Here is a 26,983-nt window from a genome sequence, read left to right on the forward strand (position 1 = left end):
GTCTTTAAAAAATAATTTTTAAAAGTCCACGTATTAAAAAAATATTTTTTTAAAAAACCGTCTTTGAAATTTTTTTAAAAAACGTCTTTGAAAAATTGATTTTTAAAAATTGTTTTTTAAAAATCCACGTCTTTGAAAAATTGATTTTTAAAAATTGTTTTTTAAAAATCCACGTCTTTGAAAAATTGATTTTTAAAAATTGTTTTTTAAAAATCCACGTCTTTGAAAAATTGATTTTTAAAAATCCACGTCTTTGAAAAATTGATTTTTAAAAATCCACGTCTTTGAAAAATTGATTTTTAAAAATCCACGTCTTTGAAAAATTAATTTTTAAAAATCCACGTCTCTGAAAAAAACATAAAAATCCACGTTTATGGCTCTCTTGGTCTTTGAAAAAATAATTTTGTAAAAACCCACGTTTATGGTTCTCTTGTCAGTGTCAGTCAGTATTTAAAAAATTCAATTTTTTCCACAATTTACTTCCATTCATGTCCTCTAATTAAAAACTTTTGTTGAGCACAAAAATTTCCATTGAAACAATACCTGTTCAACAAATAAAAATCTCATATCCAACATAACACACAATTTGCATTTTATTTTATTTTGTTGTTTTTTTTTTTTCAAACAATTTATTTAATTTTATACAACAATAAAAACTTCTTCGAAACATACAATAAAATATTTTTAATTTACACTTGCTGCTGCATATCCTCTGCATATCTCAAAACATATCCTTTCCTCATGGCTATACACAAAAAAACACACAATGCATATGCACTCCTTAATCCTTGCCATAGACATGAATGTTATAGGTGAAACGTTCCGTTTGTGTTGCCTCCATAACAATGGAGATGAAACGTTGTCCAATACCACCGGCCACCACATAAGCATTGCCCGCATTGTCATCCTGCAGACAATGAATTTCTACAGAAGTAACCAAACTACCGGTACCTGTTTGAGGATAGGTTACTTGTGTGGTCACATCCTTTTTAGCTGGATAATAGGTAGTGTCACCGTATTGAGCAACCAAACGATCGCCTGGGTAAAGAAAAATAAAAAATAATTGCATTAGAAAAGGAAGTTACATTTTATGTTTACTAAGGCAATATTTAAAGAGGATGTTTAAAAAGAGATTTTTATAAAAAAGAAGAAACAAGCGGAAACTTGTCTCGTTTCAAAGAGTGCAGGTCGATGCTATTTTATGTTCAGACTAGTTAGACTACTAATCACCAATTCCGAATGGATGTGACGAACAGCTACCTCATAGTAAATTTACTCATATCTGAAATACATACTTACAAAATTGAGGAACAATAAAATTGGGCCACCGCTGAAAGGTTGATCTTAACATAAGTTTGGCTGGAGAAGTTTCTTGATCACTGGGAACCCTAACCGTTAAATTATAGCTAATTTGGTCTGAAAATGTGGCTAAAACCGTAAAAATATCTGAAATCGGCCGGTACCGTTATATGGGGGCTATACCAAAACGTTGGCCGATATAGCCCATCTTCGAACTTGATCTAAGTTCAGACCAAAAACACATGTGTACAAAATTTCAGCATTGTACCTCGATAAGTTCGGAAGATAGCGTGATTACAACAGACGGAAGGACGGACATCGCTAAATCGACTTAGAATTTTACGCTGATCAAGAATATATGTACTTTATAGGGTCGTAAATAATTATTTCGATGAGTTACAAACGGGATGACAAACTTAATATACCCTCCATATTATGGTGGAGGGTATGAAACATATGTATTGTACTGTACCGTATTCATGTTACCAAACGCAATGGTAGTTGTCTTGGATATTAAACAGGAGAAATATTGCATACTTTTCGGCTAAGGAATATCTAAATAATGGTAAATTCTGAACTACCGTTTTTTAGCAAAAGGACAGAACAATGTATTCGGATTCGGGAAAAAGGTTTTTTTGGATTATGAATACTGGGATGAAGACGACCGTTGTATTAATGTAATGTTTTGTAGCAATGTGGACCTGGAACTTAAACGATGAATCACAAAAACGGAACTGTCCTGCTTGTCTAACTTTTAACTTTACTTTTCTTATTTGAGTTTGACACTTTGAAGTATCAAAATCCATATTTTAAAATCCGATTCGATTCTATAGTTTAAAAATATCTTTGCTCTTTATTTTCTTGTAGATTTGTATCCCACAACATAGTATTCTGATCTTGATTTTTTTCACAAAAATCCCGTTACAATATTTAAATTTGTTTAACAAGTTAATACAGTTTCAGACTGTGACATCTAGACCTTTGTTGTGATGTTATGTAGCGATGTCCTTTTTTAAAGACATGTTGTCCTTTTACTCCTTGTTGAGGTGCTATTAATCTCGAATTTACTAGAAATTGTTCCATAAATTGTATAACATCAATCTCAAAACATCTTTTCACATTTTCTATTTATAATATTTTAATTTTGTCCTTCTAAGAAACCACAAAACGTGTCTATATTCCTCTTCAATTTCCCCTTCCAAGCACATTTAAAGATACTTCTTGAAGATAACTTGATTCATTGTTCCTTATTTCCCTCCCAAACGAATTCAATCAATTGTTAGGCATAACAGCAGGAGGCAACCAACAACAGGAACCCAAACTATTGTCTTACCTGAAACTCTGCTACCCAAAGTGTATTTGACAGTTTGTAGATGACTGGTACGTTCCTTTTTGATTAAACGTGTCAATTGCAAATTTGGATGTTGGGCAATGAAGGCGCGTATATCCTTAATCGTTTGTACATTACGCAACTGGACAGTGTTGGTGGTGTCCGGTGCTTGTGTTGCACTGGGTATATTTTTGGCGGAAATTGAATGGCTGCCACCCAAAGCCAGGAACAGCACCACAAAGCATAGAAATTTGAACATTTTTGGTAAAGATGTTTTTGTTTTAGAGGTTGGGGTTTTTCTTTTTAAATAGAAAATGAAACAGCAAACTTGAGCTCTTTGTAATTTCCGTTTCAATGTTTCAAAATCAACTAATTCCGTTGTCAGATCGTCATTGTGTTTTTATATATATTTTTTGACCTGTTTTTAATCTTTGCTGAGATTTGAGTTTTTTGCTACTACTGCTGCTGCTACTATTATAGGCTTATCAGTTTTGTTGTGATTCTATTGAGTATTCATGAATTTTCTATTTTGTCTGTCTGGATTAGGGATGAAAATGTGGGATTGGGGGATTTTTGAAATAGTTAAAAAATACATTGTTAAAGTATCAGCAATGTCTTTTTTAACTATTTGAAACTTGAAAATAAAAAAATACTAAAAATGTGTACTGTACAGTATGCATGTTACCAAACGAAATTGTAGTTATTTTGGATATAAAACCTTATGCTATATTGCATACTTTCTGGCTAAGGAATATCTAAATAGTAGTAAATACTGGACTACCGGTTTTATTGATTAAATTCCCCGGGGTTTTGAATTTTAGAACTTAACACAACTGACACATATTTTCTATTTTTTTTTTTTTCGACAAGTCATTCTTGGAATTTTTGGCGATTTTTTTACCAAAAAATATTTCTGATATCCGAATTTTGGGTTTTTGGGCTCTATAAACTGTCCTCCTTTTATCCAAATTTTTAAAATTTAAACTGCATATAATTTTCATTATTGGAATATTAATACTTTTCTTCCAATCGCTCAAAAACAGAGGGATTTTTAATCCCCAGTATTTTGAAATCTCCCTGTCATAACTGCCAATAAATAGACCGATTATTAAAAATACTAAATTTTTCTTGTACTGTACTCTATTCAAGTCACAAAACGAAGTGTTTAAGGAATATCTAAAAAGCAAAAGAAATTAACATTTCTACATTTCATAAGAGAAGTCTTCCTTGTCCCTTATGGGATGTTGTGGAACAATTATTATATTATAAATTTCATAATCCATATCATTTTCCTTGTTGGAATATCAATATTTTTCCCCACCCAGTCCAAAATTGTAGGATTTTTAAATCCCCAAAGAATCCCAGCATTTTGAATACCTCCCATCATAAATACCAATCAACGTTTACAAGTTTTTTCCATTTGTTTTGACTTCTGCTTGACGAAAACGGAAAAAATCCCCCTCACATCCAATATTATGAATGCCAGTATATTTGTCTCTTTTTCCTGATAAGCAAGTTATAATTTTTTGGTTTGTGGTCGATCCATGTCTGATAAGCAACCTTCATTGTATTCCGATTCCATGTTTTTTCCCCCTCAAAATATGAAATTAAATCATTGACACTTTGGTATCATCAATCGAACTGTTCATAATTTACATTTACACTTTCATTTATGGCCATGATATTTTTGTTTTGATTTCAATGTCATTGTAATGGTCGGACGACCTTTTACTCCACAAATCGATTGTGTGACCTGCAGCACGTCCATAGGCTTTATAAGTATTATTGGCAACAAAGATTTTAAAAATATCATTCAGGAAGAATACTTTATTTTATTACAACGCACATGAAAGTGGCAATATGCATTATTGTAAAAGGGGGTTTTTATTTAATTCCAATTACAACAATCTCCTTTTAATTTTGCTTAATTCATTTTAATGCGCAATAATGGGTATGGTGCCGACTTTTCTTTTTTCCAAGAAAAATAGTTAATAATTAATTGATAAAATTACACAGACAAAGAAGAGCATGCAGATGAGTTGTAATCAATTAGTTTTACTCCCTATTTTGAGAAAATGTTTAGTTCTTTACTGTACAGTAAAGAATTTATTAAGTCGGTCAATAAGACACAGCAAAAATTTTGCATCCGCGGATCCAGTTGAATCCCTACAAGTGTACAGTACAAGTGTCGTTGGAGTACATCTTTTCCTATGAATTCACTTATGAATTTTACAAGGTAGCGCGCAGCTCGAATGCACTCCATTTTGCTTCCACAGCACACAGCTAGGATGCACTCAATTTTCGATCCAAATCACAGCTTTTGATGTAGTGTTTTGGATTGAATTTAAAGGCACTACCGGATTGACCCGAAACCAAAAGCGTTTCGGCCAACGGCTCTCAACCCAGCATTAAATCAATACTGCTACAACAACAAACCAGAGTAGTTTTGGCTCAACTATACTCGGGATGGAGCAGCCATCCCTCAGTGATGTTGGTGACATTTCCTGAATATTTCAGCCTGTAAAACTTCTCTACAAGCGGTGTCTTAGGACACGCCGTTCGGACTCGGCAATATATATATATATCATTGAGCTAATATGAATCGGGGTGCACTCATTGATATGAGAGAAGTCTTCCTTGTCTCATCTAGGATGTTGGGAACAATTGTATGCAAAACATCTGCCCAGAATGCGGCACAGACCGGTACGACACACTGAACCTTTGCAGCTACAACTGTAGATAGACCCAGAGCCAGATGAAGCCAGCCTCTCGGAACCACTTAGTTTAATTGTATTAGCTCCAGCACCTTATAAATAATTCAACTCAAGATCTTAGCCGCTCCGATATTGAGTATTGGTAAGAGATAATCTGTGATTTCCAAAGACAGGCACATTTAGAGAATAAATGCGTGTCAAAAACGCGACTCGCCCCGCCATTTCATCTCAATCCCACGGCAGCGGGTTCTCTGTACCGTATTGACCCGGGACCTCACAACATCTGCGTTCCCGCCAGCGGATGCCACCTCAGTGTACATGTGTTTGTATTTGTTTCGTTTTTTCTGTGCTGGCCGGAAGCAGCATATCCCGGAATGTCTGCTCCGGATTCTTTTGGTCCGTGCCGGGACGGAGGAAAACCCAGGACCAATATATTTGTGCTCGGTTTTTCACATTCGCACCATATCCAATCTTCGGTGAGATGCAATAGATGTCAGGAGTGGGTGCCTTTAAGGGGTTGCTCTGGAATTTTCCACGCAAGGGACTATGTTGCTGCATGCTGGGCGAACTCAGCCCCCTGAGTCGTCGTCGTCAGATTACGAAACTCCTTCGCCATCAGATTACGAAACTTCCCCGCAGTCCCCCCAACAGCAACAGAACAACAGAAATAGTGGAATTTATAAATCGGAAGAAGATTAAGGTCGCGGCGGTGCAGGAAACCATGTTGAACGACCACAGCTCAGTACGTTGTGATAGTTACAACTTAATAAGGAAGGATCGCACCAGATGTGGAGGTGGGGGATTAGCTTTCCTTTTGCACCAGTGTGTTCAGTCAGGTGTGGAACTGCCGATAGATAGAGAGATTTGCTGAACGTATACATCCCACCGAGAAATAACTGTATCTAAGCCTGGTATTAGTCCGCTTTTGGAAGGTCATAGTCGTCTGGTCCTGGGGGACTCTAATGCACATCATGAGATGTGGCATTCGGCTCTCGAAACGACCAGAGGGGTATAGCGCTGGCTGAGCAGAGTGATAGCTCTCCGTTTTGCTCGGTGAATGAGGACGCCCCTACCAGAATTAGAGGAGCGTGTCACAGTTTGCCATCGTGTCACCTGGTCTGACAAATGACGTCACCTGGCAAACCCGTCATTTACCTTCGATCAGACCATCTCCCCATAATTGTCTCCATCAGCAGACCACCCGATTTCATCATCTCTGAACCCCGCACATTCGTCAATCATGGGAAAGCTGATTGGCCGAGGTTCAGAGAGTTCACTAATCACCGCTTTAGAGAATTGTCCAATCCTTCTGATGTTCGGGTAGCGGGAAGGACGTTCCGAGACATCATCAATGCTGCAGCCGCTCGCCATATACCTGCCGGTCGAATACCCTAAGGGAGTTCCCCAAGGAGGGGTGATATCTCCGGAACTGATTAACCTCCACCTTTCCTGTATTCCGCCCCATCCACACGGCATTGAGATCGTAACGTATGCAGATGATTGTACGATCCTGGCGTCAGGTACCCACTCTGATGACATCTGTGAGAGACTGAACTCCTATTAAACCGATCTTACCACCTTTTTCCACGCGAGGAATATGCAGATATCCGCCACTAAATCGACGGCCACTCTGTTCACCACATGGACGGCGCAGTATAGAAGAGAGTTGAATATCAGGGTCGATGGTAGCAGAATTCCGACCACAAACTGCCCCAAAATTCTAGGGGTCACATTCGACACCACTTTCACGTCGTCCTCGCATGCCACGGCTATCTGCGATAAACTGAAATGTAGGAACAAGGTCCTCAAGTCCCTAGCCGGCAGCACTTGGGGTGCAGATAAAGAAACCTTGTTGACCACGTATAAAGCGATAGGTCGGTCTGTGTTAAGCTATGCGGCGCCAGTTTGGTCCCCGAATTTATGTGAAGCGCAGTGGGATAAGATTCAAATTTGTCAGAACGCCGCCAGGGTGCCTCCTCAAATCTACAGTGGACCATCTACATGAGGAGGCAAAGATTCTTCAAGTACGACATCATAATGAGATGCTATCGTTGCAGTACTTGCTCGGGTGTTACCGTGAGAGCCATACCAATCACCATCTGCTGGCCACCGATACACCCAGACATATCAGGAAGGATATTCATGCTATAGAGACGGAGGTCCAGCAATATAGGAGAGAACCTCTAGATCAACAGGCATATCAGGCAGGTGTGAACAGCATTCACACGGACACAGTTGCCAAGACCATAAGCAATTATTGTGTGAATGCAGTCATCGGATTACTCGTACATCCTCCATCTATCGCAGCTGAAGAGCGTCAGTTGCCACGACAAACAAGAGTAGTTTTGGCGGGATATTGCAGTTGCCTAAATTCCTATTGGGCGGGAATTGATCGCACCGTGCAAGACATCTGCCCAGTATGCGGCACGATACTAAGCATCTATTCAACAGCCCCGCCAAACCTACTCATCTAACTCCAGTGGATCTGTGGTTACATCCCGTCGAAGTAGCCACTTTCCTGGAACTGGAGATAGACCCAGAGCCAGATTGAACACAGGAGAACGAACACACAAACATAATAATAAAACACTGTTACAACAACAACAACCACTTCATCTCACTGAGTGTAAAAAGGATATCAACATCATTGGTTATAGCGTGGGTATGTGGAGTGCTTTTTACATCGCCCGTTGTACACTATGGATTACGCCCGTTGTACAAGATGGACTATGTCGGTCCATTCCTCCTTGACAAATGTTCAACCCTTTTGCAATTTAATCCAATTTAAGGCCACTACTCGGATCTACCTGAGAGCCACTCATTCATATACCTTCCGCACTAATATTTTCAATAGTCTTTGTTACAACGCTATTTTCTACCTCCATAATTCTTTCGATAATAGTCCAATAATAAAGAAGGCTCATAATTTTTGGTTTAAACTGTGACGATAAAGTCTGTCGGGGGAATATTAGGTCCACGGTTTATGATACCAACCCACAACCGACTAAAATTTTACACTGGAAAATGTCATAACTTATTTTTTCATTTAAGAAAATTCTACTTATTATTTAAAAAATTAGAAATCTGCTCAAAAGACATTGAGGTCTACCATTCCTGCTATTTCAGCTGTCTGAAAGACTCTTGTTTACATGTTTTACTTTGATAGGTACTACGACATACATACATACTTATTGTGAAACCTGAAACAAACACATTTCAACGCTAAGAGAACCCTGTGCTGATGTAACCGTTTAACCCAATTTATACAACACCATACATCCATTGTTTTTTTCGTATTTATTTCGTCTAACAGTTATTTCTACTTTCAAATCAAAGTAAATTTCAAAATTACTGAGTTATTGTTTATAACAACGTTGGTGTCCTGCGGAGGTAAAGGGGGCGTAACATGTCATACCATTGTTCTTTATTACTTGTCGAAATGCATAAATGCTTTGGGGTTTGAGGAGTCCTTACTGCATATTTTTTGTTCAAAACACACAGCAGCACAGTATGATGTTATGCAAGTATACATATATAATGCCATGGACTCATGTACTGGGAATGTTTTTTACAAAAGTTCTACAATTTCCTCGCTTTGTTTTCTTGTTTCAAAAAAATGACTTTATGAAATCTGTTATAAATTTACAATGCCTGGCTGGTATCACACAGAGGGTATTGTGTGGTGGTACTGTGTTTATTTATTCACTCTTCAGGATTTGTTTTGTGGCAGTAGTGTGTGGTATGTCTGTGTTTTTTTTTCTTCTTTACTGGTTTATGTGTGTTGTTGTTATTGCATTACTCTGGCTGACTATATTGCGGTTGAGTTTGGGTATCGCTTTAAATGAGATCAACCACAGAAACTGTGATCTTTATTCATCTGTGATGATTATCTTAACTGTTGGTGGTAACAAACTACTACCGACCGAATACATTTGGCCTGATTTTTCTTTTAAATGCCAGGCTATTCAGGAGCTGTGTATTGTGGCAACAATCCAAGAAACAAACATTTAATGGCGGAGATACATATGTACATACGTACATTAATATGTGCAACTTGTAAAAATATTCTTTAAAGTATTTTCAATCCAAAGCTTTAAAGCTTATATACGCAAACATACTTTCTAAATACTTTCGTGATGAAGAAGCAGTCACGCACAAATCTTAATAAAAATCGAGCACCTACTTCAATTGCTGCTTTTAATAAATTGCTCAATATATTATTATCAATATCCACTTCATTTCAAAAACATTTCTAGTCCTTCCCAGTTTTTTTAATTAAAATATAATCTTAATGCGCCGCAGTATTGTACAAAACTACAAATATTTGCAATTATTTGATTTGTTTATTATGCTTGTCATCGCTGCCATTGCTACTCTCTACAGCCTTTAATGTTCGTTCATCTCGGTCAGAGATAACCTTTCCAGCAGTAATCACAAATAAACGTCATGATAAGAATAAATCAAAACAATGAAATTGTCTGATTATGAAAATAACAAACAAAACATGTATTTGCATTTGTCTTCAGTTGAATGGGTAATTATGGATAATGGAACCTTTTATTTCCATTATTAGTATTAGAAAATAATAATGGAATATACTTCAAGCAGTAATATTCTGTTTTTCAGCTTTAGGGAGAAGGTTTTATAGGTTTTAAATCTAAATACAAAATAAAATCCACCTGCTAATATAAATTCAAAGTTTTTTAAATGATTTTTCACTGTACAGCATCATTTCTCATTAAAACGCCTAAAAGTATACTTTAAATTTCACATTTTGCTTTCCCTTTGTTATAAACTCACCACCTTAGCGAAAATCATAAATAAATCAAAAATACATTTGAAATGTGAACGAAATTAATGTATTTGGCGAAGGAGGGAGGGAATATTTATTTAACACAAGTCCAGAACCAGCAGGAATCTTCATGTTTTGCCATTTAAAAATCTCCTTTATAAATTAAAAATACAGTACCAACCGAAGGAGGAGATCTTTATAGACAAACTGAAGAGAATCATTATAGACGAAATGAAGTGAATAGACGAGCTAGAGGTGGTCTTTATAGACCAGCTGAAGGTCGCCTTTATAGGCCAGTTGAAGGTGGTCTTTATAGACCAGCTGAAGGTCGCCTTTATAGGCCAGTTGAAGGTGGTCTTTATAGACCAGCTGGAGGTCGCCTTTATAGGCCAGTTGAAGGTGGTCTTTATAGACCAACTGAAGGTCGCCTTTATAGGCCAGTTGAAGGTGGTCTTTATAGACCAGATGAAGGTCGCCTTTATAGGCCAGGAGAAGGTGGTCTTTATAGACCAGCTGAAGGTCGCCTTTATAGGCCAGTTGAAGGTGGTCTTTATAGACCAGCTGAAGGTCGCCTTTATAGGCCAGTTGAAGGTGGTCTTTAGAGACCAGCTGAAGGTCGCCTTTATAGGCCAGTTGAAGGTGGTCTTTATAGACCAGCTGAAGGTCGCCTTTATAGGCCAGTTGAAGGTGGTCTTTATAGCTGAAGGTGGTCTTTATAGACCAGCTAAAGGTGGTCTTTATAGACCAGCTAAAGGTGGTCTTTATAGACCAGCTAAAGGTGGTCTTTATAGACCAGCTGAAAATGGTCTTTATAGACCAGCTAAAGGTGGTCTTTATAGACCAGCTAAAGGTGGTCTTTATAGACCAGCTAAAGGTGGTCTTTATAGACCAACTGAAGGTGGTTTTTATAGACCAGCTAAAGGTGGTCTTTATAGACCAGCTAAAGGTGGTCTTTATAGACCAGCTAAAGGTGGTCTTTATAGACCAGCTAAAGGTGGTCTTTATAGACCAGCTGAAGGTGGAGTTGGTCTTTATAGACCAGCTGAAGGTGGAGTTGGTCTTTATAGACCAGCTGAAGGTGGAGTTTGTCTTTATAGACCAGCTAAGGGTGGTCTTTATAGACCAGCTAAGGGTGGTCTTTATGGACCAGCTAAAGGTGGTCTTTATAGACCAGCTAAAGGTGGTCTTTATAGACCAGCTAAAGGTGGTCTTTATAGACCAGCTAAAGGTGGACTTTATAGACCAGCTAAAGGTGGTCTTTATAGACCAGCTAAAGGTGGTCTTTATAGACCAGCTGAAGGTGGTTTTTATAGACCAGCTAAAGGTGGTCTTTATAGACCAGCTGAAGGTGGTTTTTATAGACCAGCTAAAGGTGGTCTTTATAGACCAGCTAAAGGTGGTCTTTATAGACCAGCTAAAGGTGGTCTTTATAGACCAGCTAAAGGTGGTCTTTATAGACCAGCTAAAGGTGGTCTTTATAGACCAGCTAAAGGTGGTCTTTACAGACCAGCTGAAGGTGGAGTTGGTCTTTATAGACCAGCTGAAGGTGGAGTTTGTCTTTATAGACCAGCTAAGGGTGGTCTTTATGGACCAGCTAAAGGTGGTCTTTATAGACCAGCTAAAGGTGGTCTTTATAGACCAGCTAAAGGTGGTCTTTATAGACCAGCTAAAGGTGGTCTTTATAGACCAGCTAAAGGTGGTCTTTATAGACCAGCTTAAGGGAGATTTTTATAGACCAGCTTAAGGGAGTTTTTTATAGACCAGCTTAAGGGAGTTTTTTATAGACCAGCTTAAGGGAGTTTTTTATAGACCAGCTTAAGGGAGTTTTTTATAGACCAGCTGAAGGTGGTCCTTATAGACCAGCTGAGGGTGGTCCTTATAGACCAGCTGAAGTTGGTCTTTATAGACCAGCTGAAGGTGGAGTTGGTCTTTATAGACCAGCTGAAGGTGGAGTTGGTCTTTATAGACCAGCTGAAGGTGGAGTTTGTCTTTATAGACCAGCTAAAGGTGGTCTTTATGGACCAGCTAAAGGTGGTCTTTATAGACCAGCTAAAGGTGGTCTTTATAGACCAGCTAAAGGTGGTCTTTATAGACCAGCTGAAGGTGGTTTTTATAGACCAGCTGAAGAAGGTGGTCTTTATAGACCAGCTTGACGGAGTTTTTATAGACCAGCTGAAGTCAGTCTTTATAGACGAACTGAAGCAGTTGAAGTTATTTTAAAAATGTGTAAATTATTTTATAAATCGGTGACAGTATATAACCCATTATATCATATTTGAAAAATACATATGTATATTAATTTTTTATACTCTTGATATGTTTTTAAAAATCTATTACAAATTTTTTACTAATTCCCTTTTTCCCACCTCTTTCTCTTTCCAGAATCTTTGTCAATAGATCCTTGCATTTGGAAAACATTAAATTCTATGGCTTCGATATGGATTACACATTGGCAGGTAGGTTTAAAGCAAAAACAAATAACCACCATCATACTAACTTCCATCCATCCCTCCTTTTTACAGAATACAAATCGCCACAATATGAACAGCTGGGTTTCGATTTGGTCAAGGAACGCCTGGTCAGCATGGGTTATCCCAAAGAGATAATGCAATTCGAATATGATCCATCATTCCCCATTAGAGGTTTATGGTTTGATACTTTATATGGTAATCTCTTGAAGGTAGATGCCTATGGCAATATTTTGGTTTGTGTTCACGGTTTTGAATTTTTGAAACAGTAAGTTGAAAATGAAATTGTTTTTTATATATTTTGTGATACTAATTTATCGTTGTTCTGTTTCAGCTCCCAAGTCTATGAATTGTATCCAAATAAGTTTTTGAAATTAGATGAATCGCGTGTTTATGTCTTGAATACATTATTCAATTTACCGGAAACTTATTTGTTGGCCTGCCTAGTGGACTTCTTTACAAATAGCTCGGAATATACAGAGTAAGTAAACATACGTTAATACAAATATGTATATGCGAAATTATGTCAGTTAATTGAAACTCAAAACTTTTCCTATAGTTGGAAATTACCAAGCAGGACTATAGGAAAAGTTTGGAGTTTCAATTAACTGACATAATTTCGCATATACATTTATCTAATGAAGTGCGATATATATACTAGTTTCCAAGCTTTGCCTTCGTCTGCCACAACAACAACATCCTAATACACCTGAAGATCGGCTTTACCACCCGTGAAACCTAGTGTAATGGTTGGATGCGTGGGACTTCGGTAGACTCCTAATTTTTCAATGTATCTCTAAAGACCTAACAGCTCAACTCGAAAGAGAATTAATTAAATATCACTATAAATGGCCTTCGCCTTAATAAGGCAAAAATAAAAAATTTAAAAATCTACGTTTAGAAGACACTGAAATAGTATTTTATTCTAAAAAAAATCCATGTTTAGGAGAACCTAAAAAAGTTAATTTTATAAAATTAATCTATACAAAATCCACGATTAGAAGACCTTATAAAATTAATTTCCAAAAAAAAAAATAATTTTATAAAAATATAAAATTAAAAATTTTCTTTAAAAAATCCGTGTTCTAACAAATTTTGAAGAACTATTTTTCTATTTCTAACTTTTTAAAAGATATTGCAAAATAATTTTTCTAAAAAATTTTGTAAACAATTCACGCTCTAAAAATTTTTTTTCAACAATCCACGTTTAAAAGATTTTTCTAAAATATTCTTTAAAACATCCACATTTTAAAATATTTGTTAAATAATTTGTCTAAAAAATTCTTTAAAAAATCCACATTCCAAAAGATTTCGCAAATTATTTTGTCTAAAAAAATTTTAAAAGATTTCGCGAAATAATTTTTCTAGAAAAAAAAAAAAAAATCCACATTTTTAAGATTCCGGAAAATAATTTTTCTAAAAAATGCTTTAAAAAATCCACTTTTTAAAAGATTTTCTAAAAATTCTTTCTTCCGCGTTCTAAAAGATTTTACAAACTTATTTTTATTTACATTTTACACATCGAATTTGACAATGCAGTATTGTGCCGCCTTTTGTCGACACCTGTATCAGCTGCAGGGCCTTCAAATAGCTAGAATTAAAACTTGGAAGACGCTTCAGTTCTGATTCAACTTATATGATCGTCGGACATCGAGTTCCTCGCAAGAAGTCCGAACCCAGTACACCCTCATCCGTACTTTCTGGAGTATAGAACCATGTCCCTTAACCTAATAGCATTTATGGCTGCTATATGTTAAACTAGGAGGTTCAAACGTTTGATATTCAACTTTGCGTTTAGCGAATGGTGATAAGGATTGAAGCTGCGCGTTGTACACTTATCCAGCTTTGTCTTGTTTGATTTGGTACAGATGCCATGACACATTACAGACCGCAATTTTATATATATTACTTGTATAATTTGGATGGGTGCCACCGAGATGCAGTGGTAAGCACGTTCGCCTTGCACTCATAAGGTCTGCGTAATCTTGGCTTACATTTCCTGAGTATTTTAGCTATGAAAAACTTCCCTACAAGTGATGTCGTAAGACAGGCCACACATAGGGGAAACATATGCCAAAAGTTGCTCAAAACTCAAAATACGGGAAAAAACTGACCCTTTTCTCAATTCGCTATAACCATCCGCAACTTTCAACGCAGCAGTCGATTGAACTCAGCCCTCTTGTATTTTTAAAGTTTTAGCCACATTATTCCACCGAAATAGAAGAGATTTGGTATGTAATCTTTGTTAGGGCTACAAAAAAGTCCCCCAATACGCTCAATAATACTTTCTATTTGTCGGTGTAGTTCCACATTTTGATAATGCACCCATAGAACGGTAACGCCCGATTTTTTGGTATTTTCAAGGTCTTGATCGCATTATACAACCGAAATAGAGGACATTTATTATTTAGTATTCGTTGTGGGTACAAAGCATCTCTGCAGGGGATTGTAGGTATACGTTCACGTTTTGATATAGCTCCCATAAAACGATACCTCCCGATTTTGGAAATTTTTAAGGTTTTTAGCCACATTATCCCAATGAAATGACTTAATTTGATATTTAATCTTCATTGTGGGTAAAAAAACATTTCTGCAGGGAATCGTAAGTACAGGTCCACCTTTTAATATAGCCCCCATAGAACGCTACTTCCCGATTTTGAGAATTTTTAACGTTTTATCCAATCGCAATATATTAATTTTGTTTTTTTTTTTTTTTTTTTTTTTTTTGGGGGGGGGGGTTGTATTAAACATTTCAGCTTTACAGGACCACGTTATGATATACTCTTATAGAAGATTTTAGCTACATTTTTCGCCCGAAATGCCTGAAATGTCATATCCGTTGGTGCTGTTGTTGTTGTTGTAGCAACGCAAATGTGTTCGTTCGTGTATTATTTCAGTTATCAGGTTCCTCTGTATCCAGATTCAAGAATGCTGCAACCTGGACTGGTTGCGTCCATAAGGAATCAGGAGACAGGTGAGTGGGGTTAGCTGGGCAGCTAAACAAATGCAGTGTATCGTGTGGTCCCAATCCACATGCTGAACAGGAGTTGGGTATCGTGTCGTAAATTCGGCCCCAATACGAATTGAGGCGGCTGCATCGTCCGGATCTTCATTGGGATAAAACCACTCGTGTTTGCCTTGGCAGCTGGCGTTCTTCTGCTGCGATGGATGGAGGGTGGTCTCCAAGTACGGCATTCACACTGTATCTCTGTACAGCCTGTGCAACCATGCCAGTGTGAATGCTATCCAAGCCTGCCTAATAAGCTCGTTGGTCTAGAGGTTCTCTTTTATACCTTTGGACATCTCTCTCTCTAGATCATGAAGATCTCTCCTGATGTGCCTGGGTGGAGGAAGCCTGTCCATTAAATCGTGACAGGGATGCTCACTTCGATAACACCCAAGCAGGTACTGCATCGACAACATTTTATTGTGTTGACGCACCGGTAAAATATTCGTCTCCTCATGAAGACGGTCCACTGGTGTCATGAGGAGGCACCCTGTTGCAGTCCTCAGGGCAGCATTCTGGCAGGTTTGAATCCTCTTCCACTGCGTAGTGCTAACCTTTGCAGACCACGCTGGCGCCACATAGCTTACCACAGACCGGTCTATTGCATTGTAGGTGGTCAACAAGGTTTCTTTGTCAGTCGCAAATAGCTGTGGCATGCGCGGACGACTTAAACATACTATCGAACGTTACACCCAGTATTTTGGGGTAGTTAGTGGCCGGAATAAGTGCACCATCGACCAATATGTTCAGTGGGAGCCTCATTTTAGTCGTCCATGTGGTAAACAGTGTAGCAGTGGATCTAGCGGCGGATATTTTCAGCTATATAGACATTTAACCTATCACATATGCCATCGATGATAGGACCCGACGCCAAGATCGTACAATCATCCGCATACATCACGATCTCTATACCGTCTGGAGGGTGTGGAATTTCAGGAAGGTAGAGGTTAAACAGTTCCGGAGATATCACCCCTCCTGGCGTCCGCACATATAGTTGATTACCCACCGTTTCAAACATGGCTGGAGATTAGTCTTCTCTATATGCTCGAACAGCTTGGCATGGTTGACGGTATCGAAAGCCTTCGATAGGTCAAGAGCCACAATGACTGTTCGGTCGCACAGCCTTTTCTGGTTCAGTCCTCTTCTGATATGTGTGGATATGGCGTCTAATGCTGTTGTAGTACTATGCATTTTCCGAAATCCATGTTGATGTTGGGCAACTGAAAAACACCTTCTCATCGTGGGGAGGAGTAGTGCCTCTAGGATCTTTGCTACTGGCGACAGGAGCGAAATCGGCCTGTACGATTCACCTCTGCTGGCATTCTTGCCAGGCTTCAGTAACGGGAACACCCTGCCAACTTTCCAGGCTTCTGGTATGATATGGGTGGCTAACGATAGGTTGAAGACACTTTACCATCGATATTTGGTCTAGGCCCAACGCTTTGGATGATTTCGCGTTTGGGATGGCATCTGCAACATCGCTCATCGTAAATTGTGGTGGTACCTCCGCGGCTGGAAGGGCTCTTCTTATGCGGCGCAGCACACTTCTCTTCGCCCTATCACTCTCGGGGTGCTCTATGAACTGCCGGTTAAAATAACACAACAGCTATTCATCGGCGGTATGTACACATTAAGCAGCTCTACCTCGGCAGTACCACACTTTACTGCTACCCCCATACATTCCATGTATAGGTCACTAGAGACAAGCTCAAGCAAGATAGGTCTGTACTGAACAGACTGGTGTATTAGGAAGACAAGTCCTCCTCCTCCGCTTCTTGTGCGATGCTTCCGCAAAACGTTGTAACCATCACAACGCAAGCTACAGGTGGCGGTGAGCTTTGTTTATTGGATCGCGGCGACCATGATGTTTTTCCGACTCATAAAATCTACAATTTCGCTGATCTTATTGCGGAGACCGTTGCAATTGAATCGCAGGAAAGATGCATTTCCGGGCCGTTGAACAACAACTTGTGGTGTTAGGTGCTGCATTTGTTGTTGTTGGGGAGAGTGCGGGGGCGTTTCGTATTCCGACAACGACGAAGAATCAGACGACGACGTAGAAGACGCCCTGGGCGATGCGCTGACGCAGCGAGCAGCAACATACCTTTCACTGTAATCCCGGGTGTTACTAAGGCCAGAGCACCCACGAAAATGCACCCATTCCATACATCCATTACATCTCACCATTGTTGACATGTGATGGATGCGGATCTGGCAAACGGAACAGACCCATACTGGCCCAGGGTTCATCTCTATCCCGGCACGGACCAGAAGAGCTCGGAGCAGGCATTCCGGGATAAATTGCCACTCCCATGGTGAAAAAAAATACACGAACACAAACACATAATTGTTGAGGTGACGGCCTCTGGTCGAAGATTCCTCCGAGTCAATCCGGTGAATAGAACCGGCCGCCGTGGGATCCGTTGGTGCTATAAAATATTTATGCAGAGAATTGTTGGTATAAGGGCACGTTTTAAAATAGCGCATGATTTTCGTTATTTTTAAAGTTTTTGCAACATTATCGAACCGTAATGTTTGAAATCAGATGAGGGATATAAAAAGTTCGGAACGTCGTTTTCACTTGTTTTAAAAGCTCATTGTTATGGTCCGATATGGTCTTGACCACAGTAAACCTTATGATGCCCTCACCAAACAAAAATTTTGTCGCTGACATCCAAATAGCCTCCTGCTGCCTTATTATGCTTTCTTTCTACTAATTTATATCCTTATTCCCATTTAAGGATAATTACCACAAATTGATGACATTCACAATTGAATGGGCTTTAGTATGTATCTTAAAGGATGGCATGTACATATGTATGTATATTTATTTATGACATTTCATTCTTAAGAGCTACCACCTATTGACCTTCGATCGGAATACAATAAACAAACGCCCAGTTTGGCTTCCTATTATATATTAAAAGTACAAATTCTTGACCTACCACAAGTTGATACATGAGTGAGTGTGGGTGTGTGCGTGTATTATTGACAATGATAATGACATTGCCAATCTTGTCATGACAACATTAATTATTCATGATGGATAATAATAAATGTTCGGATGTCAAATTTCATAATGACAGCAATCTTTAAAAACAACAGATTATTTATTCTTTATTGGATGATGGGGGACAATGTGAGAAATGTAATGGGGAAACAGAAATTAAAATTAAACCCCAACCCTTTTTTCATAACCAAAATAAAGACCTTCCGATGAAATTGGCCACAGCATATTATTGGTAAACCAAGTACCATTTTGTGGTCAGTTTAATCGGAACATGTCAGGCATTAATTTCCAATAACATCAACTTTACAGTTATTCAACGGTTACCAAGAAATAGAGAAGCTGAAATTTTTCGAAACGAGATAATAAACAGAACTTCTAAGAGCCATTCTTATAAGTTTACTTTTGTTATTGTATGGATTTTAAAAGGCAAAATAAACAAATGTTAAAAATTTCTTCTAAGAATTTTATGATGATATTTAACATGAAGATATTCGGAAGGTTATAAATCTCTTCAGAGAAAACTTGTAATAATGGGCATATGAATCACAAACTGCAACAGACAACCACATTCAATAATGTTCATTAAGTTTCCCCCTTCCGATGAAGAAGGAATTCTTCAAAATGTCCATTAAGGGCAACACACACAAACTTTTTACCCACTTTGTATTTGCCAACAACAGAACATTGATTTTCAAAGCCTTTACCCTTTTCATTATATTCATCTTTATTTCCGACTGCTTGCCTCAGATTCTTTAACCCGAATCTCCCACTTTCCCATCCTCAAATTTGCATTTACAATCGATTACTAATGAAATGAAAAATATGCTTCTGAATACATACTTGATTTGTGATTTCGAATGGTTTAACACAATTTGTAACTGATTGTATTTTGTGATTCTCAGAATGAATTTTACATTCGTGATTGTATTTACACAGGAGAGGAAAGCAGTTTCCGGAAAAGGATCATAATAATGTGTTACATACTAAAACTACCGGCACAAAATGAAAAGAGAAAATATGCTTGTGTTTTTGTGAGGATTTCAAAATTATGAAGTGGGTTTTGGGCGAAAGGGTATGAGCTTTCTATTGAGTCAGGTTGGATAACAGAAATTTATTGATTTCAACACACAAAGGGGTTATTGATGGCAATTAATTAGAGAATTGTTGGTCATGTAATGTGAGTGCACGAAATCTTTGACTTTTTAGGTCAAAGAAAGAATATCTTTTGTAAGACAAAGGGAAGGAAAGTTAAAAATGCATTTCAAATTGTAAATTTCGTTTAAAAATCGCAATTCAGCCACGACGAATTGATTATTTCTTATAAAAATCACAATTCAGCAAAGCTGAATTATAAATTTCCTATGGAAACTACAATTCAGCCAGGTTGAATTGCAAATTTCCAATGGAAATTATAATTTAGCCAGGCTGATTTGCAAATTTCCTATGGAAATTACAATTCAGCCAGGCTGAATTTCAAATTTCCAATAGAAATCAAAATTCAGCCGGGCTGAATTGCAAATTTCCTATAGAACTCAAAATTCAGCCAGGCTGAATTGCAAATTTCCTATAGAAATCAAAATTCAGCCGGGCTGAATTGCAAATTTCTTATAGAAATCAAAATTCAGCCGGGCTGAATTGCAAATTTCTTATAGAAATTACAATTCAACCAGGCTAAATTGCAAATTTGCTATGGAAATTACAATTCAGCCAGGCTGATTTGCAAATTTTGCTATGGAAATTATAATTCAGCCAGGCTGATTTGCAAATTTCCAATAGAAATCAAAATTCAACCAGGCTGAATTGCAAATTTCCTATAGAACTCAAAATTCAGCCAGGCTGAATTGCAAATCTCCTATGGAAATTACAATTCAACCAGGCTGAATTTCAAATTTCCAATAGAAATCAAAATTCAGCCAGCTGAATTGCAAATTTCTTATAGAAATTACAATTCAACCAGGCTGAATTGCAAAGTTCTATTGGAAATTATAATTCAGCCAGGCTGAATTGCAAATTTCCTTTGGAAATTATAATTCAGCCAGGCTGAATTGCAAATTTTCAATGGAAATTATAATTCTGCCAGGCTGAACTACAAATTTTCAATGGAATTTATAATTCTGCCAGGCTGAACTGCAAATTTTCAATGGAAATTATAATTCAGCCAGGCTGAACTACAAATTTTCAATGGAAGTTATAATTCTGCTAGGCCGAATTGCAAAATTCCAATGGAAACTATAATTCAGCCAGGCTGAACTGCGAATTTCCAATGGAAATTATAATTCAGCCAGGCTGAACTGCAAATTTTCAATTGAAATTATAATTCTGCCAGGCTGAATTGCAAATTTTCAATGGAAATTATAATTCTGCCAGGCTGAACTACAAATTTTCAATGGAAATTATAATTCTGACAGGCCGAATTGCAAAATTTCAATGGAAACTATAATTCAGCCAGGCTGAACTGCAAATTTTCAATGGAAATTATAATTCAGTCAGGCCGAATTGCAAATTTCCAATGGAAATTATAATTCAGCCAGGCTGAATTGCAAATTTCCCATGGAAATTATAATTCAGCCAGGCTGAATTGCAAATTTCTCATGGAAATTATAATTCTGCCAGGCCGAATTGCAAATTTCCAATGGATATTATATTTCAGCCAGGCTGAATTGCCAATTTCCAATGGAAATTATAATTCAGCAAGGCTGTATTACAAATTTCCTATGGAATTACAATTCAGGCTTAATTATAAATTTCCTATGGAATTTACAATTCAACCAGGCTGAACTGCAAATTTTCAATGGAAATTATAATTCTGCCAGGCTGAATTGCAAATTTCCAATGGAAATTATAATTCAGCCAGGCTGAACTACAAATTTTCAATGGAAGTTATAATTCTGCTAGGCCGAATTGCAAAATTCCAATGGAAACTATAATTCAGCCAGGCTGAACTGCGAATTTCCAATGGAAATTATAATTCAGCCAGGCTGAACTGCAAATTTTCAATGGAAATTATAATTCTGCCAGGCTGAATTGCAAATTTTCAATGGAAATTATAATTCTGCCAGCCTGAACTACAAATTTTCAATGGAAATTATAATTCTGCCAGGCTGAATTGCAAATTTCCCATGGAAATTATAATTCAGCCAGGCTGAATTGCAAATTTCCCATGGAAATTATAATTCAGCCAGGCTGAATTGCAAATTTCTCATGGAAATTATAATTCTGCCAGGCTGAATTGCAAATTTCCAATGGATATTATATTTCAGCCAGGCTGAGTTGCCAATTTCCAATGGAAATTATAATTCAGCAAGGCTGTATTACAAATTTCCTATGGAAATTACAATTCAGCCAGGCTGAATTACAAATTTCCTATGGAAATTACCATTCAGCCAGGCTGACTTACAAATTTCCTATAGAAATTATAATTCAGCCAGGCTGTATTACAAATTTCCTATGGAAATTACAATTCAGCCAAGCTGAATTACAAATTTCCTATGGAAATTGCAATCTGATTTCAAAAACTAAATAAAATTTTTAATACTCATTTTTTTCCTTTCTAGGGACCGCACTGGTGTTAAGGCTGGCGAATTGTTTATGTCCTTCAATTCCATATTCCAAGATGTACGCAGAGCTGTCGATTGGGTACACATACAGGGTGATTTAAAGAAGAGAACCGTTGAGGTAAGTTCTATTGCTACATCATTATTGAAATCCTCCTTCTAATGCTGATTTCATCTCCTACCTTTTTTTACAGAACCTCGACTACTATGTCAAAAAGGATCCCCGTCTACCAATGGTGTTGGCACGCATTCGTGAATCAGGTGCCAAGGTTTTCTTACTCACCAACAGCGATTACAACTTCAGTAACAAAATAATGACCTACATCTTTGATTTCCCCCACGGTGCCAAACCCGATGAGCCCCATCGTGATTGGAAAACTTATTTCGATGTCATTGTTGTTGATGCCCGCAAGCCATTGTTCTTTGGTGAGGGTACCATTCTAAGACAGGTTGACACAGAGACAGGAGCATTGAAAATTGGTACCCATATGGGTCCACTACAACCTGGCCAAGTATATTCCGGTGGCTCATGTGAGGTGTTCACCAATTTCATTAATGCCAAGGGCAAGGATGTCCTGTACATTGGTGATCACATTTTTGGTGATATTTTAAAATCGAAGAAAATTCGAGGCTGGCGTACATTTTTGGTGGTACCCGAATTGGTCCAGGAGTTGCATGTGTGGACCGATAAATGTCAATTCTTTGCTGAGCTGCAACAACTCGATTGTCAATTGGGAGAGATGTATAAGTAAGTAAACTAGAGATTGTAACTTCCATGTAAATTATTAATTATCTTAAAACCCTTTCTTGCAGGAATCTCGACTCCAGCAACAAAGAAAAACCCGACATTTCCAAATTGCGAGCCTCAATTCGTGATGTAACCCACAAAATGGACATGGCCTATGGCATGATGGGTTCTCTCTTCCGTTCGGGTTCTCGTCAAACATTCTTTTCCAGCCAAGTGGTTAGATATGCGGATTTGTATGCCGCAACCTTCTTGAATTTCATTTATTACCCATTCTCATATATGTTCCGTGCTCCGGCTATGTTATTGCCTCATGAGTCTACAGTGGCCCACGAACAGCGTTATCAAATTGAGGCTCCCATTGTTCAAAGAGCCAGGCCAACTAAAGCAGATGCCACTGGAGCCAGCGGCAGTCATGTTCCCCCAACATCTACAGATAATGGTGCACCAGTGGCTAAGGAAGTTGAAAAGGAAACCGAAACTACATCAACAGAGGAAAAGGTAATTTCATATTTTAGATTATTGTGATTTCCATAGGAAATTTCAACTTTAGCCTGGCTGAATTGTAATTTCTATAGGAAATTTGAAATTCAGCCTGGCTGAATTGTAATTTCTATAGGAAATTTGAAATTCTGCCTGGCTGAATTGTAATTTCTATAGGAAATTTGAAATTCAGCCTGGCTGAATTGTAATTTCTATAGGAAATTTGAAATTCAGCCTGGCTGAATTGTAATTTCTATAGGAAATTTGAAATTCAGCCTGGCTGAATTGTAATTTCTATAGGAAATTTGAAATTCAGCCTGGCTGAATTGTAATTTCTATAGGAAATTTGAAATTCAGCCTGGCTGAATTGTAATTTCTATAGGAAATTTGAAATTCAGCCTGGCTGAATTGTAATTTCTATAGGAAATTTGAAATTCAGCCTGGCTGAATTGTAATTTCTATAGGAAATTTGAAATTCAGCCTGGCTGAATTGTAATTTCTATAGGAAATTTGAAATTCAGCCTGGCTGAATTGTAATTTCTATAGGAAATTTGAAATTCAGCCTGGCTGAATTGTAATTTCTATAGGAAATTTGAAATTCAGCCTGGCTGAATTGTAATTTCTATAGGAAATTTGAAATTCAGCCTGGCTGAATTGTAATTTCTATAGGAAATTTGAAATTCAGCCTGGCTGAATTGTAATTTCTATAGGAAATTTGAAATTCAGCCTGGCTGAATTGTAATTTCTATAGGAAATTTGAAATTCAGCCTGGCTGAATTGTAATTTCTATAGGAAATTTGAAATTCAGCCTGGCTGAATTGTAATTTCTATAGGAAATTTGAAATTCAGCCTGGCTGAATTGTAATTTCTATAGGAAATTTGAAATTCAGCCTGGCTGAATTGTAATTTCTATAGGAAATTTGAAATTCAGCCTGGCTGAATTGTAATTTCTATAGGAAATTTGAAATTCAGCCTGGCTGAATTGTAATTTCTATAGGAAATTTGAAATTCAGCCTGGCTGAATTGTAATTTCTATAGGAAATTTGAAATTTAGCCTGGCTGAATTGTAATTTCTATAGGAAATTTGAAATTCAGCCTGGCTGAATTGTAATTTCTATAGGAAATTTGAAATTCAGCCTGGCTGAATTGTAATTTCTATAGGAAATTTGAAATTCAGCCTGGCTGAATTGTAATTTCTATAGGAAATTTGAAATTCAGCCTGGCTGAATTGTAATTTCTATAGGAAATTTGAAATTCAGCCTGGCTGAATTGTAATTTCTATAGGAAATTTGAAATTCAGCCTGGCTGAATTGTAATTTCTATAGGAAATTTGAAATTCAGCCTGGCTGAATTGTAATTTCTATAGGAAATTTGAAATTCAGCCTGGCTGAATTGTAATTTCTATAGGAAATTTGAAATTCAGCCTGGCTGAATTGTAATTTCTATAGGAAATTTGAAATTCAGCCTGGCTGAATTGTTATTTCTATAGGAAATTTGAAATTCAGCCTGGCTGAATTGTAATTTCTATAGGAAATTTGAAATTCAGCCTGGCTGAATTGTAATTTCTATAGGAAATTTGAAATTCAGCCTGGCTGAATTGTAATTTCTATAGGAAATTTGAAATTCAGCCTGGCTGAATTGTAATTTCTATAGGAAATTTGAAATTCAGCCTGGCTGAATTGTAATTTCTATAGGAAATTTGAAATTCAGCCTGACTGAATTGTAATTTCTATAGGAAATTTGAAATTCAGCCTGGCTGAATTGTAATTTCTATAGGAAATTTGAAATTCAGCCTGGCTGAATTGTAATTTCTATAGGAAATTTGAAATTCAGCCTGGCTGAATTGTAATTTCTATAGGAAATTTGAAATTCAGCCTGGCTGAATTGTAATTTCTATAGGAAATTTGAAATTCAGCCTGGCTGAATTGTAATTTCTATAGGAAATTTGAAATTCAGCCTGGCTGAATTGTAATTTCTATAGGAAATTTGAAATTCAGCCTGGCTGAATTGTAATTTCTATAGGAAATTTGAAATTCAGCCTGGCTGAATTGTAATTTCTATAGGAAATTTGAAATTCAGCCTGGCTGAATTGTAATTTCTATAGGAAATTTGAAATTCAGCCTGGCTGAATTGTAATTTCTATAGGAAATTTGAAATTCAGCCTGGCTGAATTGTAATTTCTATAGGAAATTTGAAATTCAGCCTGGCTGAATTGTAATTTCTATAGGAAATTTGAAATTCAGCCTGGCTGAATTGTAATTTCTATAGGAAATTTGAAATTCAGCCTTGCTGAATTGTAATTTCGATAGGAAATTTGAAATTCAGCCTGGCTGAATTGTGATTTCCGTATTAAATCTGAAATAGTAATAAGCTTAAAAACTATTTTGTTAATATTTTTTCCTTTTTTAGACCGTCACTGTCCCCCACACCCGGCCAAGTACTCCCCGTACAGTTACCCATACTCACGATGAAGATTATTCCGAAGAAGAATCGGATCCCAACAACAAGAGTGATGCTGAAAATGCTGAAGATGGTGATGGCAAAGAGGCTCGTAAAACTACCAAATAAGGAGATTATTTGCATAATTCCTACCTACCCCTCTATCAACTCTATCGAGTCATCCCAAAGATGTAATACTGTGTTGCTTGCATTCTAGAAGTTGGCGGCGGTTGATCCGCTTCTCCTTCACACTCTCTTCCTTACTCTATTCAACAACAAAATTATCTTAATTATTATAAAAATTGTCATTCGTTTCTTCCTCTTCTACAAGACATCACCACCCTAACCCGTATAAGGAATTTGTATCTTGAACTCAAAGATTTTATTGTTAATTTGATGATTTTATTATAAATGGTACACAAACAACTTTTGTTCTTATTTTTAATTGTATTTTATTATTATTTTTTTTTTTTATTTTTGTTTCTTTGTGAATTTATTGTTTAATTTTTTTATTTAGTTGAAAACAAAAGATGTATTCCAATAACTTTATTTTTAGTTTTTGTTTTTTTTTTCTTAATGTGTGATTAGAGACGTTATATAACAAATTTTTATACAGGTAGATGAGTATGTAATGTTGACATTATATATAAACAATTTGAAAAATAAAAATTAATATTCAACAAAAACAATGCTTTGTTTTTCTTTTTAATGATGGGAAAATGTTGGCTAAAACTAATTGTATTTGCTTGCGCCTGAAAGTATGCAAAGAAATAGAGGAACGAATATAAAAACGGCAACACTGGCAAAGAAAAATAAAAATTTAATTTATTGCTTTAGATGGAGAGAAAAATTAGTCCCTATTATTCAGCCTTATTATGGTTGGCGTATCGTAGCCAATTTGTGCTAAAAAGCAAAAATAATAAATAAATTTTTAAAGAGTTCTTTTGGTAACAAATATTAATAGAATTGTTATTAGAACTAAAATCATTATGGAAAAGAAATTCAATGTATAAAAAATTTGTATTGGAACCAGACTGCATGTATTGATGATAACGGCGAACTCACCGACGAAATCAGCATATCGAAGAGCGTCAGACAGGGATGTATATTATCGCCACTTTTATTTAATACTAGCAGACCCC

At 37.0% G+C, this 26,983-nt stretch overlaps 2 protein-coding genes across 23 annotated transcripts in view; one reads left to right on the forward strand and one right to left on the reverse strand.

The window, feature by feature from the left end:
* Positions 1-26,527, forward strand: part of Nt5b (5' nucleotidase B) — a 178,055-nt gene extending 151,528 nt beyond the window's left edge. For all 22 annotated transcript variants that reach the window (XM_073977048.1, XM_073977053.1, XM_073977049.1 and 19 more), the window contains 7 exons: positions 12,518-12,591; positions 12,658-12,871; positions 12,938-13,084; positions 22,175-22,295; positions 22,369-22,922; positions 22,988-23,420; positions 25,812-26,527. In XM_073977048.1, coding sequence (XP_073833149.1) covers positions 12,518-12,591; positions 12,658-12,871; positions 12,938-13,084; positions 22,175-22,295; positions 22,369-22,922; positions 22,988-23,420; positions 25,812-25,970 — 1,702 coding nt within the window. In that variant the 3' untranslated portion in view covers positions 25,971-26,527. The remainder of the gene's footprint in view (positions 1-12,517; positions 12,592-12,657; positions 12,872-12,937; positions 13,085-22,174; positions 22,296-22,368; positions 22,923-22,987; positions 23,421-25,811) is intronic.
* Positions 576-3,008, reverse strand: LOC141399052 (uncharacterized). Its single transcript, XM_073977060.1, has 2 exons — positions 2,633-3,008; positions 576-1,038 (listed from the first exon to the last, which is right to left on the reverse strand). Exons 1-2 carry the CDS (start codon positions 2,886-2,888, stop codon positions 782-784), a joined length of 513 nt encoding a protein of 170 aa, XP_073833161.1. The 5' UTR covers positions 2,889-3,008; the 3' UTR covers positions 576-781.
* Positions 26,528-26,983: the final 456 nt, after the last annotated feature.

The sequence above is a fragment of the Musca autumnalis genome, unplaced genomic scaffold (genome assembly GCF_047663935.1).
Source record: "Musca autumnalis isolate F117 unplaced genomic scaffold, ASM4766393v1 scaffold_3, whole genome shotgun sequence".
Classification (NCBI taxonomy): domain Eukaryota; kingdom Metazoa; phylum Arthropoda; class Insecta; order Diptera; family Muscidae; genus Musca; species Musca autumnalis.

What these genes read in the sequence shown, in the direction of transcription:
- LOC141399052 (XM_073977060.1), bottom strand. Translation starts at nt 2,888, where the DNA reads ATGTTCAAATTTCTATGCTTTGTGGTGCTGTTCCTGGCTTTGGGTGGC. An exon ending in TTTGGGTAGCAGAGTTTCAG is followed by an intron (nt 1,039 to 2,632) that starts GTAAGACAATAG and finishes TTCTTTACCCAG; the next exon opens with GCGATCGTTTGGTTGCTCAA.